The sequence below is a fragment of the Trachurus japonicus genome, chromosome 22, assembly GCF_045865225.1.
Source record: "Trachurus japonicus isolate A0001 chromosome 22, Traja_1.0".
In the NCBI taxonomy this organism is placed as follows: Eukaryota; Metazoa; Chordata; class Actinopteri; order Carangiformes; family Carangidae; genus Trachurus; species Trachurus japonicus.
In genome coordinates this window covers 18545248-18561831 of record NC_140928.1, presented here as the reverse complement: position 1 = coordinate 18561831, position 16584 = coordinate 18545248, and the positions used below count along the sequence as shown (strand labels likewise).

The 16584-nt window shown below is 41.0% G+C and overlaps 1 protein-coding gene across 1 annotated transcript in view; it reads right to left on the bottom strand.

The window, feature by feature from the left end:
• LOC146963900 (ryanodine receptor 3) overlaps positions 1-16584 on the bottom strand; it is a 141932-nt gene that overhangs the window by 54480 nt on the left and 70868 nt on the right. The window contains exons 22-38 of the mRNA XM_085767928.1: positions 15439-15655; positions 15241-15345; positions 12699-12802; positions 11415-11498; positions 10977-11136; positions 9614-9761; positions 9331-9533; positions 8441-8615; positions 7856-8064; positions 7574-7773; positions 7335-7401; positions 7089-7249; positions 6796-6961; positions 5795-5881; positions 5342-5568; positions 4141-4948; positions 3533-3733 (exon numbers count right to left, since the gene is read on the bottom strand). Coding sequence (XP_085624054.1) covers positions 3533-3733; positions 4141-4948; positions 5342-5568; positions 5795-5881; positions 6796-6961; positions 7089-7249; positions 7335-7401; positions 7574-7773; positions 7856-8064; positions 8441-8615; positions 9331-9533; positions 9614-9761; positions 10977-11136; positions 11415-11498; positions 12699-12802; positions 15241-15345; positions 15439-15655 — 3322 coding nt within the window. The remainder of the gene's footprint in view (positions 1-3532; positions 3734-4140; positions 4949-5341; positions 5569-5794; positions 5882-6795; positions 6962-7088; positions 7250-7334; positions 7402-7573; positions 7774-7855; positions 8065-8440; positions 8616-9330; positions 9534-9613; positions 9762-10976; positions 11137-11414; positions 11499-12698; positions 12803-15240; positions 15346-15438; positions 15656-16584) is intronic.

Here is a 16584-nt window from a genome sequence, read left to right as displayed (position 1 = left end):
CTCTATTTATATACTGTTAATCAAAATAATAATGACAATAATAAGTTATACATATACATATACATACATATACACACTCACATGCACACATACACACACACACATATGTATACACATACACATACATATACATACGCACACATACATAAACACATATACATGCATAAAACAATCATAGTAATATATGTATTCAGGATAATTAGTCCCGTCCCTAAAATAGAAACACAATAAAATAAGACAAAACGTTAGTCCACCGCATAGGAACTCAGGGTTTTGTTTCTAAATAATCTCTTTAGTTCATTTAAGTTGTTACACATTTTCAGGTCGTTGCTGCAGTTATTCCACAAATTAACTCCTTTTGTTGTGACACAGTGGCGTTTCATGTTGGTCCTTACTGGTGGTTTTTTAAATATACATTTTCCTCTCAGGTTATGCATACTTTCCCTCAACTGGAACAACCCTTGGATACTGCTAGGTAGTTGTTGTTTTATTACTTTATACATGATTTGGATAGTTTTAAGATCAACCAGATCGTGGAATTTTAAGGTTTTAAGTTTGATGAAAAGTGGATTTGTAGATTCCCTAAAGGGGGTTTTATTAACAATTCTTATTGCTCTTTTTTGGAGCAAAAAGATTGGTTCTATATTGGTTTTATAAGTGTTCCCCCACACTTCCACACAGTAGGTGATGTATGGAAGAATAAAGGAACAGTACAGTGTATATAAGGAGGCTTGATTTAATAGATCTTTGGCTTTATTTAGTATTGCAATTGATTTGGATACTTTGGCTTTAATATAATTTATGTGTGGTTTCCAACTTAGTTTGTTATCTATTAGTACACCTAAGAATTTAATTTCGGATACTCTTTCGATTTCTACATCATGTATCATAATTTTCTTCTCTGTGTTGATGGTTCGGTTCCCAAAGATTATAAATTTCGTTTTACTTAAATTCAATGTTAATTTGTTTTCATCAAACCAAATTTTCATCCCACTCAATTCCCTTTCCACTGTATCCAAGAGTTGTTCTAAGTTGTCTCCACAGCACAGCAAATTCGTATCGTCTGCAAATAGAATAGTTTTCAGGATTTTTGATACTTCACATATATTGTTAATGTATAGTATGAACAGCAATGGTCCCAACACTGAGCCCTGGGGTACTCCACAGGTAACCCTCAACATTTGTGATTTAGAGTTATTTACTTCAACATACTGATACCTGTTTGTTAGATAGCTGGATAGCCAAGATAGTGCTATCCCTCTGACACCGTATTTTTGTAGTTTTTTTATTAATAACTCATGGTCCACGGTATCAAATGCTTTTTTCAAGTCCAGGAATACCCCTACTGCATAGTTTTTGTTTTCTATTGCCTCCGTGATTTTTTCTACAAATTCTATCAGTGCCAGTGAAGTTGTCCTGTTTGTTCTAAAGCCATATTGTTGTTCATACAACACTTTGTGTTTTGTTATAAATGCATCTAGTCTTGTATGAAAATTTTTTTCTAATATTTTCGAAAACTGAGACAGCAGTGAAACAGGTCTATAGTTAGAGAGTACATGCTTGTCTCCGGCTTTATATATTGGTATGACTTTAGCCATCTTCATTTTTGTTGGAAAGATACCAGTTTGTAGAGATTGGTTAAAGATATGTTTCAAAGGTGTTGCTATGCATTCAATTATGTTTTTTACTGTGGACATATCGATACCATTCCAGTCCGCAGACTTCTTATTCTGGAGTATTTTTACAGTGTCAATAATTTCTTTTTCATCAGTACCTTTTATAAATATTGTTTCCTTGACATATGTATCTTTACTTTCTACACCATTTGTACTGCCAGTATTTGAAATCTCCCCCGCCAAACCAGGACCGATACTGACAAAGAATTTGTTAAATTCATCTGCTATTGAGGCCATATCGGTAGTAGTGTCATTTTTGTCCAGGAAATAACTAGGGTATCTTACCTTCCCCGTTCCTGTCTTTATGATGTCATTTAATATTTTCCATGTGTTTTTAATATTATTCTTATTGTCCTCTAATAGCTTACTATAATAATCCTTTTTACTGCTTCTCATGATTTGTGTTAATTTGTTTTTGTATTTCTTATAGGTGTTTTCGGCCTCTGCTGTTCTTTTCTTTAAATACTCTTTATATAACAGATTTTTCTTCTTGCAAGCGGTTAATATTCCTTTGTTTAGCCATGGTTTCTCAGCATATTTTTGTTCCACCACTTTCTTTACTAGTGGACAGTTTTTTTCATAGAGGGCAATTATTGTGGACAGAAATGCATCATAAGCTTCATCTACGTCTTCCACATAGACCTTGTTCCAATTTTGCTTCACCAGGTCTTGTTTAAAAGAATTGATGGCTTTCTGTGATTTGTATCTGGTTGTTTTGACTATTTTGGAGTCTTTCTTGGTAAAGTAAGTACCAGTAAAAGTAATGTAATACTTTCCCTAGTCATCTCAGAAAACTACATTCTTTACAAAAGAAAATCATTCGTGCATTGACATGGTCTGATTTTTCTGCTCTCTTGATCTCCTGAGGCTTCCCGATTCTAATACTTATCATAATGCCTGTATTATGTATCAGGTTATCAATCAATTAAATGATCATTTGTGTGAGCTCATCCCAATCTCCCATCCCCTGCACACTCACAACACCAGGAAAAAAAATCTTATTTTGGGGAAAAAGCGGAAACTCAAAAGTACCAGCATTAGTGTGGTCTGCAGGGCTCCGCAGATTTGGAATGGGCTGGATGGGTTCATTAAATATTCACAGTCCTTTTCTGCCTTTAAAAAAAATGTTAGAAAGAAACTCCTGTCCTCCTACGTATAATATATCTTCTGCCACAATCATGTATTTGCCTAATCATGTACTATTTATTATATAACCTCAGCAAGAATCATGTATCTCATATCAACATATACTATATATTTGTAACCTCCGCCAGAATCATGTTTCGCCTAGAATCACGTATCTTGCCTTATTTAAGTAATTACAATATAACCATTGTCAGAATCATGTACCTCTTGGAAACAATACTGTTTATGAGTATATGTGTACCTTGTAGGAGTGTGTGGGTGCTTGTGTATAGAATAGGTTGATGACTGCGTGTACCAATAGATGGCTAGCAAAGGGTGCGGGTCTCGGGGTGTTTTTGTGATTATGCGGGTGTGGGGGGGTGTGGGAGGGTGGGGTGGAGGGGTTGTGGGATAGAGTATGTCCTTGTTGTTTGTTGTTGAGTGTTGGGTCCTCTACTTATAAGCAGTTTCTGCTTCCTTGGGGTTCCCTTTCATGTACATCTGTCATAATTGTAAATCTGTAATATATTCTCTCTTGCAAAGTACATGAATAAAAATATCTGAAATACCTGCATTTCTGAAACCTTATTAAATTTCATTGTAAATGTACAGTGAAGAAAATGAAATAAAATCTTATATTACCCTCTCTGGGAAGGTGGTGACATGAAACTCATGTACATCAGTGTTTCCATTATATATATATTTTTTTTCTGTGCCAACTGTCACCTCACCTGTTCTTGAGGGGGAGATCTGAACTCTTTGGTTTTCTTTGCCGTTACAGCAGCAGACATATTGAGGGCCAGCATCAGCTCATTATAGCGGAACTTCTGGTTGTACTGCAGCTTGGAGACGAAGTTGTCAGAAAACGACACGATGGCCTCGATGCGGTGCTTCAGCTCACAGTCGCAGAAATAGTGAAGCAGCTCGCACATCTGGGGAACAGACAGGGGGAGGAGACAGGCACGTTTACATCACTGCTGCACGCCTAGCTGCAGCTGTTACCAATAAGTCTTTTAGGAATACGTACAAACAACCTCATGGCTTCACATTATCTCATTTATTAAAGAGACATTTTTACCCAAGAGATCATTTGTTCAACACAAAGATGGAGCCGTTTCATGTGTGATTGACTTCTGAATGGGTCCATTACAGTGGAGCAGTTATAGAGCATGTGATTGAGAGCACAGCTGTGTTAGTCTTTAGCAAGTGAATTGGCACTTGTAGATGAAGATGTTCATCGATTTTACATCCTTTGGTGATTTACCCTCCGTGGTTTATATTAAGGTTTAACACACAGACTAGAGTAATACAAAATCTGCTCATGTGTGTTAGTTATTACCTGTCGTTTCACAGGCTCAGGCAGCCTCTTCTCCAGCAGCCCTTTCATTGGCTGTTTAGCCTCTTTAGCCGCCTCCTCTTCTCCAGCCTCCACCGCCTTCTCCTCCGTCCCTGTGAGTCCTTCTTTGTCTGTGGCCCCCGTGGCCCCATCCTCGTTCGTCTCTCTGAACACATTCGGATCAATGAGCAGCAAGATCTTATGGACGTCGTCACTCCCTATTACGCCCATAGTCAACAAGGTGCTGATGAGTTTCAGGATCGGCACAAACTGGTACTCCACTCCTCCTCCCACAGGATCTCGGATGTGGTGCCCTCCACCTTGAACGGCCTCTGTCAACATTAAGATCGCTTTCTCCTTCAGAGCATCCAGCGGGATTTGAGGACTGTACAGATATTGATCCCGTTTGTTGCTGATGAAACAGAGAGGCACAAAGTTGAGGCGTGGTTTGAGCGAGGTGCTGAGCCCCACACCTGGCGGCAGGTGCTTTTTGGAAGCGTTGGAGAAGAGACGGATAGAGCGTGTCTCGGCCGTTACGGGGATGATGAACTCGTCTTTCATCATGAGTCGCGCCTCCTTGGCCGTCTCTAGGTGGATGCTTATCAGGACGTTGTAGAAGCCCTCGCGTAACATGCCTGACAGGTACTGGTTGTCGATGGTGTATAAGAGCTGGGATTGGTCGAGGTGACTGCAGAGGGCGTGGGACACACGGGTGTTGCCCAGAGCGCACAGAGCACAGTAGAGCTTCAGTGTGTGATAGTGGAACCTCTTCATGTCTTCCTGTTCGGACAGCTCCATGATGTCCACACATCTTTGGAAGGAAAGAGGACAGTGTTTTAAAATACATTTTAGTGGCTCTATTTAGTCTATTGAGGCCTGACAGGGTAGTTAAACACCTCACATTAGCAAGCACAGTAGACCTCACCATGGTGTGTCATTAATAATTTCACTTCTTTATAATGGCTTTAATGTCTTTTGATCGATCAACGAATCATAAAACTAATTTAATATCAGAAAATAGGCCTAGCTCCAAAACGATTCACTTTATATTGACAGAAAAACCTTAAAACCTTAAAAAAGACGTCACTCTTTTATATTTTTATGTAAAATTAATAACAGCAATTGACTCATTGTCGAAATTGGAGTTGCGGTGGATCAGCTACTGGACAAATTATTTCAGCTGTATGTCAGTTCTTGTTTGCACCTGTTCTCCTCAGGGATGTGTACTGCCAACATCTGCAGGGGCTCCACACACTGAACCACCCAGCCATGTCTGTCATTGACCCTGGCCGTTTCCACCTTTAGAAAGGTGTTGGGCATGCGGCTCCACAACACTGCATTGATGGTCTGGACATCTAGACGGGGCGGACACTGTGGGACCGGGTTCTTATGTTCACTCTTAAAGATGGCTGACGAAAGAGGCATGGCGTTCTGAAGAGGGCAAACAAATACAGACAGTTGGAGTGATCAAAAAGCTCTGCATACTCATTCATCACACTGACCTCTGCCCACTACTTCCTAACTTGGAAAAGTCATTTTGAGTTGTTTGGAGATACTTTTCTGGAGGAGAGAGGCACACTCTGTGAGCCATTGTCATGCCAATGCTACACACATCACAGAAAAAGGCTGTTTTGAAGGAACCAAGGGGGGACTTTACCTTTATTTTAGCCAGCTCAAACTGGAAGAGGTTTGGGCTGGTGGGCCGCACAAACACAGCAGGAAAGAGCTTTGTGTTCGGTTCCACCTGAATCAGAAAAAAACAGAGCAGGGAGTTCATGAAAGGTCCAAACAGGAAGTGCAACACATCAAGAGCTTGAGCAGCAGTGAGAGAGCATGACTTGTGGAAAGCAGCTTAATGGTGCATCATGAAAACCCACTACTTAGAGAGAGAGAGTGTGTATGTGTGTGTATGTTTGTGTATGCGAATGATCTTTCGAGGCAAGATGACTCAGCACTGGGTGAAGACTCGCAGAATTTCAGTGAGGGGGAACATAAGAAGATTATACCCTCCAAAAGGTTCTTTAAGATTTGGTTCACAGAGCACATCTGAACAGGCAAATTCAACGCCTGAAATTCAACAATACAGACGTCACTGCTCTGTTCCGTCTTTGCAACGTGACTGGTCCTCGAGGTCATCAGAACAAACCACAGATGGACTGATAGACAGTTAGAAAGGTCTGTTTTGGCAAATTGGCCCATTGCCCACCAGAGCGTTGTGGAGTTGTTGGATTGTGTATTTGATGAGTTTGATGAGTGAAACCAAGAAATCCCATGAGCCTCCGTAGCGTAGCTCTGAGCAGCTCACGGTCCTGCTCCGCCATTCTAAAAATAGCTTGCACCGATAATTAAAGGTAACGAACCTACTGCTATGACTATATGGATTATGGCAATGAGCCAATTTGCCAAAATGTTGAACTATCCCTTTAAGACAGTAAATGAATAGATGGCAGAAGCTACAAGTCCTTAAAATGACTACAACTAAAAGTCTAAAAATGTCCTGAAATTAATTTTTTCGCTTTCATTTCTTTTCATTCTTCGTTCAATTTACTTGCTGACATAAATATACACTGAACTACAACTTTCTTTTGTCTTATTTAGAACTTTCATATGAGCTATATCTAGTTAGACATTAACTCATAGGCCATATTAATTCACTACCTGGTAGGAAGTGGATATCTCTCTGCCATTGACATTGAATGTCACCAGGCCGGTAGCCAAGTCGATCAGACAGCCAATCTCCAAGTCCACGTTGCTGCGGCTGGAGGTGTGAGCTGCGTTGGTCACGTCACCACCCCACACCATGTAGCAGTTACTCCTCCTCACACTACCAGAGTGCAAATATTAGTCATCAGTGAACGTCTTCGCTTACATCATGGTTAAGCAGACAGAGGCATAACACAGGGTGCTGGTTTCACCCTTGAAGAAAAGTTGGTAACCAGAAACGGTCTCACCTCTCATGGACTCGTCCCCGCTCGTCGCCCAGGGTTACAGTCACCGTTCTGTTTTTGCCGAGGTTGAAATTGTTGCTATAGTAATGGTAGTCGGGGGTAACCCATCCAACCCAAACGCCGGCAGGGTCCTGACCAGCGAAAACTCTCACTGAATGATAGTACTGTAACAACACAGAGCAGAGTTAGCAAACGCTGTAAATAGCCACTGTGACCACAGTGAACTCTGAACAAAGCGTGAGTCGGTACCATAGTGATGCTGCTGTAGTCCACTCGTCTGCTTTCATCACTGTGCCGCACAGATCTCAATGGATACCTTTTAAGGATTTTTATATAATTTTATAAATGTCATCATAAACCACAGCTATTTATTATAAAAGAATCATTTTCATCTCGCATCTAGCTGATGGATATCACTAAATATATATTTTGAAATACATGCAAAAAAAAGCAGCTCAGAGTTGCTCGCAGTATGTGATCTACTCTACCTGTGTTTGACTTTAAGTGTGTCTTCCTCATGCAGTCCGTTCATATCCACAACTGGACATAACTTGAAGAAGGAGTGGAACTCTACAGGCATGCTGAGACGACAAAACACCATGTCAGCATTACTGTTCTGAGTACCGAACGTCTTATGGGTCACTTTAAGACAAGGGGGGCTGTCGACGGTGCCGTCAATCCTGGTCACCTGAAAACGAATGAGAAAACCTTAGTTCTGATCAAGTCACCAATTTCGTCACTACAGAGTATTTCTCTGTCTCTTTTCTTACAGCGATGTGGTTGTGGTCCTTCGGCACATTGACAAAAGTAGGCAGACGCTTGCTAAACCACATGGTGACCTCTCTGTTCATGTTGACCGCGTAGGGCTCAAACCCTTCCTGAAGGCCGCACATGGTGTAGTACTTGAAGGTGCTAGCGTCTTTCCCCAGATTCATACGACCCACCTGAGCCAAGCCGAGACTACACACCGGAATGAATCCTGAAGGACAGCCAGAGGAAGGAAAGCAGGGAGGAGGAGAGAGAGCAGAAAGCCTCTGAGAACACAGACAGCAGGAGGGGAGGAAAAATCAATCCAGCTTTTGCAAAAAGGCAATTTACAAGTGTCACGTTAAATAAGGGTGATTTTGTTACAGGGAGCCACTTAATTTTCACTTATGTGCCCAGCATGGTCATTCCAGGTTAATGCCCCCTGCTCTGCATGTGAGGGCTTCATTAAAACATGAGTGGAGGAGATCCAAAGACACAGGACCAGCAACTCTTTCTCTTTAATCACCTATCAGTCAGACATTCAACCTTCAGCTTCTGTATTTTCACACATCCTATCCACATTTACATACACACACACACTTTCTCACCATCCTCAGTTTCAAAGTCTGTGAAGCAGAGTTCTGAGCCCTTAGTGGTGATGAGGATCTCTCCATTAAGGGTGAAGATCATGGATTTGTCCTCCATGTTGATCATACAGCCCACCACATCCCCAGCATGCCAGCACCGCCCGAACAAACGGCTGCCCATGTTCAGACAATGGCCCTGTGAACATAAAAACATACACAAGACATTCAAAATAATCAAAATAAACTGCAGCATATGCAACACAAAAACTGACCTTTATATTACTGTTTTGAAGCCAAGTCTACTTACTGTATGCTATTATGCTCTTTTCAGGGGCTTTTAATATGATATTGGACCCCATTGGGCCACTATTGAAAGTTTCAATCAATAAAAAAAACTCCATAACTACTGCATACAAACTGTCTGTGTACTTTTTCTGAACTGCTCGGATTCAGCATTTGTTTTCAACAAAGCCAGCGAGAAGGCAATCCATGGAGTGACGTCTACCGAGGTGGGTAACGTTAACAAGAGTTTATGAATTACAGGATGTTTGTGTCATAGTAAAGCAGTCCATGTTTCTCGCGAGACAAGATCTCGGACAGCGGGTCGAGGGCGCTGATCTTACAAGGTTGGTTTTCGGCCAAGAGGGTTAGGGTTAAGGCAGAGCGCCTCCATTCTCCCCGTAACAAGTCCTTTCACCATCACAACTACTCGGAAGCTGTTTAATTAAGGTAAAAATCTAAATCTCTTTTAAGTAAAGGCATAAGACAAGTAAGTCTGATGGTATTAAGAAAGCATTTATTCCACCAACCCTGCACCCCCCTGGAGTTCTGAGGAAATTTTCACCATGGTGTAGTGCAGTGTAACGCAATGCAATTAAGATATGTGTTAGGTTAAATTGAATAAAGCTTACCCTGTATCCATCAAAGACGAAGGCAAGCTCATCTGTGCCAAGTTCCACATCTGGCTTACATCCAGGTCTGGCCCAGCCCACTCTCATGTCTCCTCCCGTCACAGCCTCAAATTCAAAGTACCATTTCCCAGTCGTCACAGCGTACGTCCTCTCCACTCTGAAGAAACGAACTTTGTCGATGCTGAGCCGCTCAGCCATTTGTCCTACAGCGAGGAGAGAGTGGTCACACTGTCAGACTGTAGATTGTAAACCAGGAAACCGATTATGAATGAGTCAAACTCACCGCCTTCCTGGTCTGAGGGCTCGATGTTGTATCCGTAGCCAATCAGGGTGCGGATAGCCTCCCGCAGGCTGTCCCTGTTCGACTTCTTGGTGCGTTCATCCAGCAGAACGTAGGGAACCAGGCGAGGGTTACGCTTACTCTTCAGATCCTGCAGTGGGGAGGGGAGGCAGTTCAAGAAGATTTTATACACCAAACCCATCCCCCTAACTATCTCTGCGTAGGTCATGAACTGTGACTCAAGGGAGTTGACTGTGCTGTCAATCCCAGTGACTGGGGAGTCAAGTCGCCAATTTAAAAACATAGAGATCATATTAATACTACTGGCGGTTCATTTGAAATCCTGCTTTTCTTACGAAAGTTGCAGGCAGTTTGTTTAGTTACTACTATTTTTACTGAGGCTACAACTATTTTTACTACTAGAATTATTACGGCTTCAGTGAAAACATACTGACAAGAGTTTGGTAATATGTTGTTAACTATGACCATGGATCTACAAAGTGTGAAGAGGTCACGGACCAACATCAGCAAGATAATGTCAACTATGTTTAAATATTAAACTATACAGACAGTAAAAAACTCAAATCGAGTCTTAACATTAACTATTATGTTGGTTCCTTTTCTTTGACAGCAGGTACAAACATAGGTTACTCATACATGACTTAAGTATTTTCTACATGGTATGTCAGTAATATTTTCTTCATTTCTTCATCTATATACATGTAGGCCTTTAAGTAAAATGTATCACCCTCATTTTTCCCCAATACCAACTACGCTAGGACTGTTTAAGATGGTGTCATAACTTGTTTAGTTTTGAAAACATCTATTTCACACTGAAATGAAAAAATAATGGGGGTGAAGCAGTGCAATATTTTTCATTCCAGGAAAATATGTCATATCCAATTTCATGGCAACATTAGCAACAATATACCAAGAAACCTGACTAGCCACAGTCCCTGCAGTTTTAGCGTTTGTTCGGTCAACAGTTGAGAGGGGACACCCCGTCCTGAGTACGCTCTGTGTAATATGTTCTGGGGTTTGTCGCCCTTTACTGTTAGAATATCTCACTGTGATTTGAATGATGACTTATCCCTGGGAAATGTCAAACTAAACAAACTGTGTGACATGGGCACTGGTATAGACTGTGTGGGAGGTAAATTAATGAACCATGAGAGAGAAACTGTGCACATTGAAAATAAGAAGTGATGCTGGAGACAGAAGATAAAATTAAAATATTCCCACCGTTTTCTTCACAGGCACAAAACAAATATGCTTGTTTCCTTAACAGTCTTTAATGAAAAGCTTCATTCTTCACCAAAATAACAGTTTTGGTCTAAACATGCTGCACATGAATACATCAGTGTACCTGCTGGATGCCGTAGGTCCATCCCTGTTTGATACGGTCCTTGGCCCACACATTGTGTGCGTTCTCTGCCAGTTTGTCCACTAGCAGCTCCTGACCTGGAGTCAGTTTTATGTCAGATAGGTCCAGAGGAGATGGTTTATAGCCATTGGACATCATGTAGCTGTAATACAAGGTAAATCCACCTGGATTAGTTTACCTACATCCATATTTTCGTAATACTGTAGATCTTTACAGTAGCTCACGCAGTATGTTGGCAGTAATGTAACTAAAATAGTAACAATTTGTACTATAATAATATATTTAAAATGCTTGAGTTTACACACCGTTTCATTTTCAGATAGTTGGATGTTTTATATGTTTCAACAAATGGTTACAATCTACATGGCTGATCTGGGCTACGTTTACATACATCCAGTAAATATAAGCATCCACTCTTACTTCTTAGGGAGTTTTATCTTTTTGAGGGAGTCCTCAGCATTTGGATTCACATGAACTACACGACAGCCCAGTGCCAGCAGGGTCCTGTGGGGGAACAAACACAACATACAGCTCAAGCTCAGACTGTGCTGAATCCACACCTTGACCTGACTCTTCATCTGACAGTACATGTAGATCCAACAGTAGCTGAGTGGTTGGGAGTGTTCAGACCGAACTGTGATAGGTGAAATTGCGCATGTCCTAATCTGTCAGGAGAGAAAGGCCATAGAACACCCCGAGGAAATGTGCTGGATGTGAAGTGCTTTTGACAATTTTTCTTCACACCTTGTGAGGACAAAGTGACAGTAAAAATGAGTTTGATGTCACTCAGAAACCCATCAGATGAGTCTCCCACTGCTGCAGATCAGGATTAATCACAGCAAACCTCAACGTTTCTCCTTTATCATTTAAAAAGCATTTATGTAAAACACTTTTAATAGGTCTCACTGGGATTGTTATGGCCACAATGAAATGTTGTTGAGTGCTGACAAGTGGAACAGGATCAGCAGGCTACAAGTAAGGCTTTTTCAGCAACAGCAAAATGGAAAATGGGAATATCCTACAAATACAAAGTTTATGCGACTAATGAGAGATATATACTCACAGATGGGGGAAGAGAACATCCACATCACATCAAAATGATCTTGTGTGGCATGTGCTACATTATAATTAGTACACACTGAATTGTAATAATGGCCAAGCAGAAATGAATTAGTATATCTGGAAGCATAAACGTTCAATTATAATTACTCTACTGGCTCAGCAACAACCTCGGCTGAACGATTAGCAAAAAAGACTCCACAAATGTAGTATGGATACTGTCACACTGAAATTAGATAAGATGCTTAATTTATTTCACTATTTCTGACTTAAATAAACAGTGCTAACACATACAGTAGTCATATGTTCACTGTTCTGACATGGAAGAAAAAGAAAAAACCTGCAAGTTAGTTCAGGCAACAAACTAAAGTCTGCTACTACGCTTACATGAAGCGCCCCTCTTCTCTTCCCTCTGCAACATACAATACATCCATTTTCCATTTGAGCTATTCTTCCCTATGGTTTATATCTACCTCTAATCATGAATGCCATGTTCTTATATAATGCCCATAAATAACAGTTTAAATCAAACAAAACATCTTGTCTGTAATTAATCTGTCTGTCTCCTTCCCACACTCTTTCTTCTTCTCATCAAACACAAAAATAGGGATGGTGAAGAAAATCAATTGACAACACTCAACATACTTCAGAGTTTCTGTTGACATCTGCAGATTGTAGTTCTTTTCCGTTTCTGGCAGCTTGGAGAAATCCACTAGGCATGGATGCTGCCGCTTATTATCATCCCTTATCTGTGAGAAGAGGAAAAAATCACAAAAACTATATTTCAACTTTCCTCTGCAGACCTCAGCAATGTATCTTCAATAGCTCCATTATTATGTACACCATGTAGGAAAGTTTACTCTATATATGCATATGAAATTCACAGCCTTGTGTCACTGTGAACTAACAAGGAAACAGGAATACGAGGTGCTACTGGTTGCAGTGATAAGACAGTCTACTCTAGTGAACATGTTATGAAAGAGGAACAAGGGAGCATGTTTTCTTGGAGGAGATAGAAAGGTGCACAACTGGAATACCAAGTGAGAGGTGTAATACCTCTCTTGAGGCTGCACTTTATGGCAAATATTCCCTTGGCAATGCTGCGCAGAGGAGGCGGCATGGCAATGGTGGATGTTTACCAAGAAAACATGCAGGGCTATGTACAGATATGCAGCTGTGTGTGTGGGTCCAATGAACACCAGCCAGCTCTTTTGTGAATAGTACAAGAACTCAATGGGAAATCTCTTCTCTGGCAGGTCTTTCTCTTACAGAATTATATTTGTGGAACAAACAACAAATGAAAAAAGGTATTTATATGCAACCAGGTCTAAATAACAGACAATACTTGGTTTGTTCCCTCTGCCACGGGACATCTACAGTGAATGCTGCTGTAATTAAACACAATGCACAGAGCACCAAATAAACGTCCACTATTACATCTCAACAGTACATGCATCTTGGCTGCTCTTGACAAGTTTTATGACTGTTTGACACATTGTTAGTGCTCTAACCCCCTCAGCTTAAGTAAAGAAAACTTCTTCATAATTAAATTTAATGTAGATATTCCCATTTAAACAGGTCTCTCACTTTACAGATAGCTTCATGCTAAATTAAGGATTCTGCTGTTGTGCTGGCCGAAATAAGGGCCTGTATAAAATCTGGCAGTGATTGCCTGGCAGTGGCAGTGTAATAGAGGAAGGACTCTCAAATATATGTTTGTATTATAGACATAAGAGCTGTGTTCCTTGTTGTTTATGTCATTATCTGTTCCTTTGTGGGCAAAACAGGTCACTTGGCTTTAACCTTTAGCTTATAAACAATAAACCAAGAAAGCCTCAAGTCTTTGCAGATAAATTATTCATATATTTTAGATTACAAGATTATATTGAGAAATACTGTACAAGACCGTTTCTGCATAAAGACTGTAAATGAGTGAAATGGCTAGCCTGGCTCTGTGCAACACCTCTGACGCTTATTAGTTCACACACTTTCCACACACAACCTGAAACTTCTTGGAGCCTGTTGAACTTTGAACGGAGCCAGGCTAGAGGTTTCCCTCTGCTCAGCTAAGTAAGCTAACCATCTCCTGCAGTGCTGTAATTAGTACACAGACTGATTGTAGCTGGCCCCGGCTAAGAGACAGCAGACTCTCACCCTGTGTTTTGAATTTTAATGGTAGGGTAACCTGGGTTAGGTCTTTAAAGAATCAGTTAGACATCCCATTGGCTTATCTCTCAAAAGAGGAAAACCAGAGACAGACACTTAAAACACAGGTTTTCCTCTTGGTTTATTGCTGTGCCAAAATTGCCAAAACACCCTGTTCTGCCCTTGGGTGAAACAATACTTTGTAATTCATGACTTACTGTATACTAAAACACAAACACAGTGACTCTGCTACCTACAAACAAACTGGAATGAGGCATCTAAATGAGTGGTATGAAAAGCATCAAAAATGGAGAATGAGCGTTTCTTTCCACTTACCCTCTTTTTGGTGTGAACCGCAAATTATAAAAGAGAAAGCAAGATGATGTACAGGCTTTTGTGATGGTTAAGTTCTAACACTACTACCGACTAATGCATTTCAAGCTGGTTTTTAAGAAAATATGTAACTGATGTTTATTTCTTCAGGGCCAGAGACATCTCAGACAAATGCAAAAGCCACAACAAAACAACAAAAGCCGCAACACGACAAAAGCCACACAACGGGAGTGAACGGAAACAGATGTTATTATGTTACATTAAACAATTGAAGGTAACGTCACTTGCAATGTTCTTGCCTACTTGAAAATTAAGTGAAATTTGCGCTAGCCAACGTTAACTATGATCACTATGTGACTGTCAAGAATAGTCCATGTTGTCTATTGTCGTACTGTGTCGTCTAACGTTAGATAACCTTATGTTATGCAGGTAGCTGTGCAGAGACGTTAGCATTAACTCTAGCTCCATTAGCTAACTTTAGTCGATCAGGTGAATTTAACCTAAGTTGTTGATAGTAAGGCTGATTAAGGCTGGCTTTTGCCCTTGTGTTGTGGTTTTTGCATTTGTCTCACACGTCTCAGCCACCGTATATATTTCGGACAAACATGGCAAAATGCATGGATTATGCTTTTTTTATATTTTGGTCCAGAGTGATGATCTTGTTGTAATAGTATTATAAAATGAAAGGAACAATCTGTATATGTCTTACCTTGCCGTATGACCAACCCAGTTCAATCTTATTCATGCCCCACAGTTCATGTATGTTCTCAGCCAGCTTGTCCCGAACCTTCTCCAAATGAGGTGGCATCACAATCTAAGGCAATAATGAGTAAAAAAGTATTCATCTGAATGAAAAGGTTAAACTATAATCAGTTATCACTGCTATGCTCCACTCCTATTGGCTTACCTGGCTGGTTTCCACAGGTGTGGGGATGAAGGAGGCCTGTGACATGACATGGGTGGTGCCTAGCAGATCTCTGACCCCCTCCACATCCCTCTTGTACTCTTTCACCGGCTCCACCCTCATCTTCTCCTTTGGCAACAAAGCCTCATAACATGGAGCGTAACTTGATGGAGGCAGGAACTTAAAATCTCCATGTCGACCACCCAGAAGGAAACGCACCCTAACAAGATAAGATACAGGTCACCTGTTGCCTTGTTTTATTAGTCTACACACAAAAAATGCATAAGCAAAAAAGTTAATTAATGGTGTGTGTGTGTGTGTGTGTGTGTGTGTGTGTGTGTGTGTGTGTGTGTGTGTGTGTGTGTGTGTGTGTGTGTGTGTGTGTGTGTGTGAGTGTGTGTGTGTGTGTGTGTGCGTGTGTGTGTGTGTGTGTGTGTGTATAAATAATATATTCAATTATATTTGATAATCAGACAGCTATTAATAGAAGAACCAGCCAGTGAAAAGAAAACCAACCATGCAGCTATATGACGTAACTACTTTTCCTCATCTTTATCCACTTCAATCAATTCCAGCCTCTGCTCTAACAGGGACAGGTTTAGCTCTGGGACTGGAAAAAAAAAAACGTCTCAGGCCATCACGGTGAAGAGACTCTCCTGAGACCACCCAAAATAGCTACTCAAGTAGTAGTGATGATGCAACGAGGCCCATTCTGACTGCAGTGCCTCAATTATTTAGGGGTGAAGATGTGCCGCTGTCATTTTCTGGCACGTTCATCTCCAAAGAGATGTTCACCCTGTTCACTGGGTCAGGTTGGAGTACAAGCTGGGAGCTGTCACAGCCCACACTAACGCTGTTATGTGGTAGAGCTGTCCATTTGAAACACTGAGCGTTAACTCTCCTAAATCCAAAGACACGGGTGAAAAACAGGCAGAAGGGAGAAAGACACTTGAGCAAACCGCAGTGTGTATAATGTGAATGTCCTTGTTCCATTTCCTGTGAATCTAAGGACAAACCACAGAAAGTGGTGTGTTAATTAAAACTTGCTGGGGCGGTGTTTAGCTCAGTTGGTAGAGCACCCGCCCCGTGTGTTGAGGCTATAGTCCTCGCTGCAGGCGGCCCCGGTTTGAGTCCCGTGTCGGACGGCCC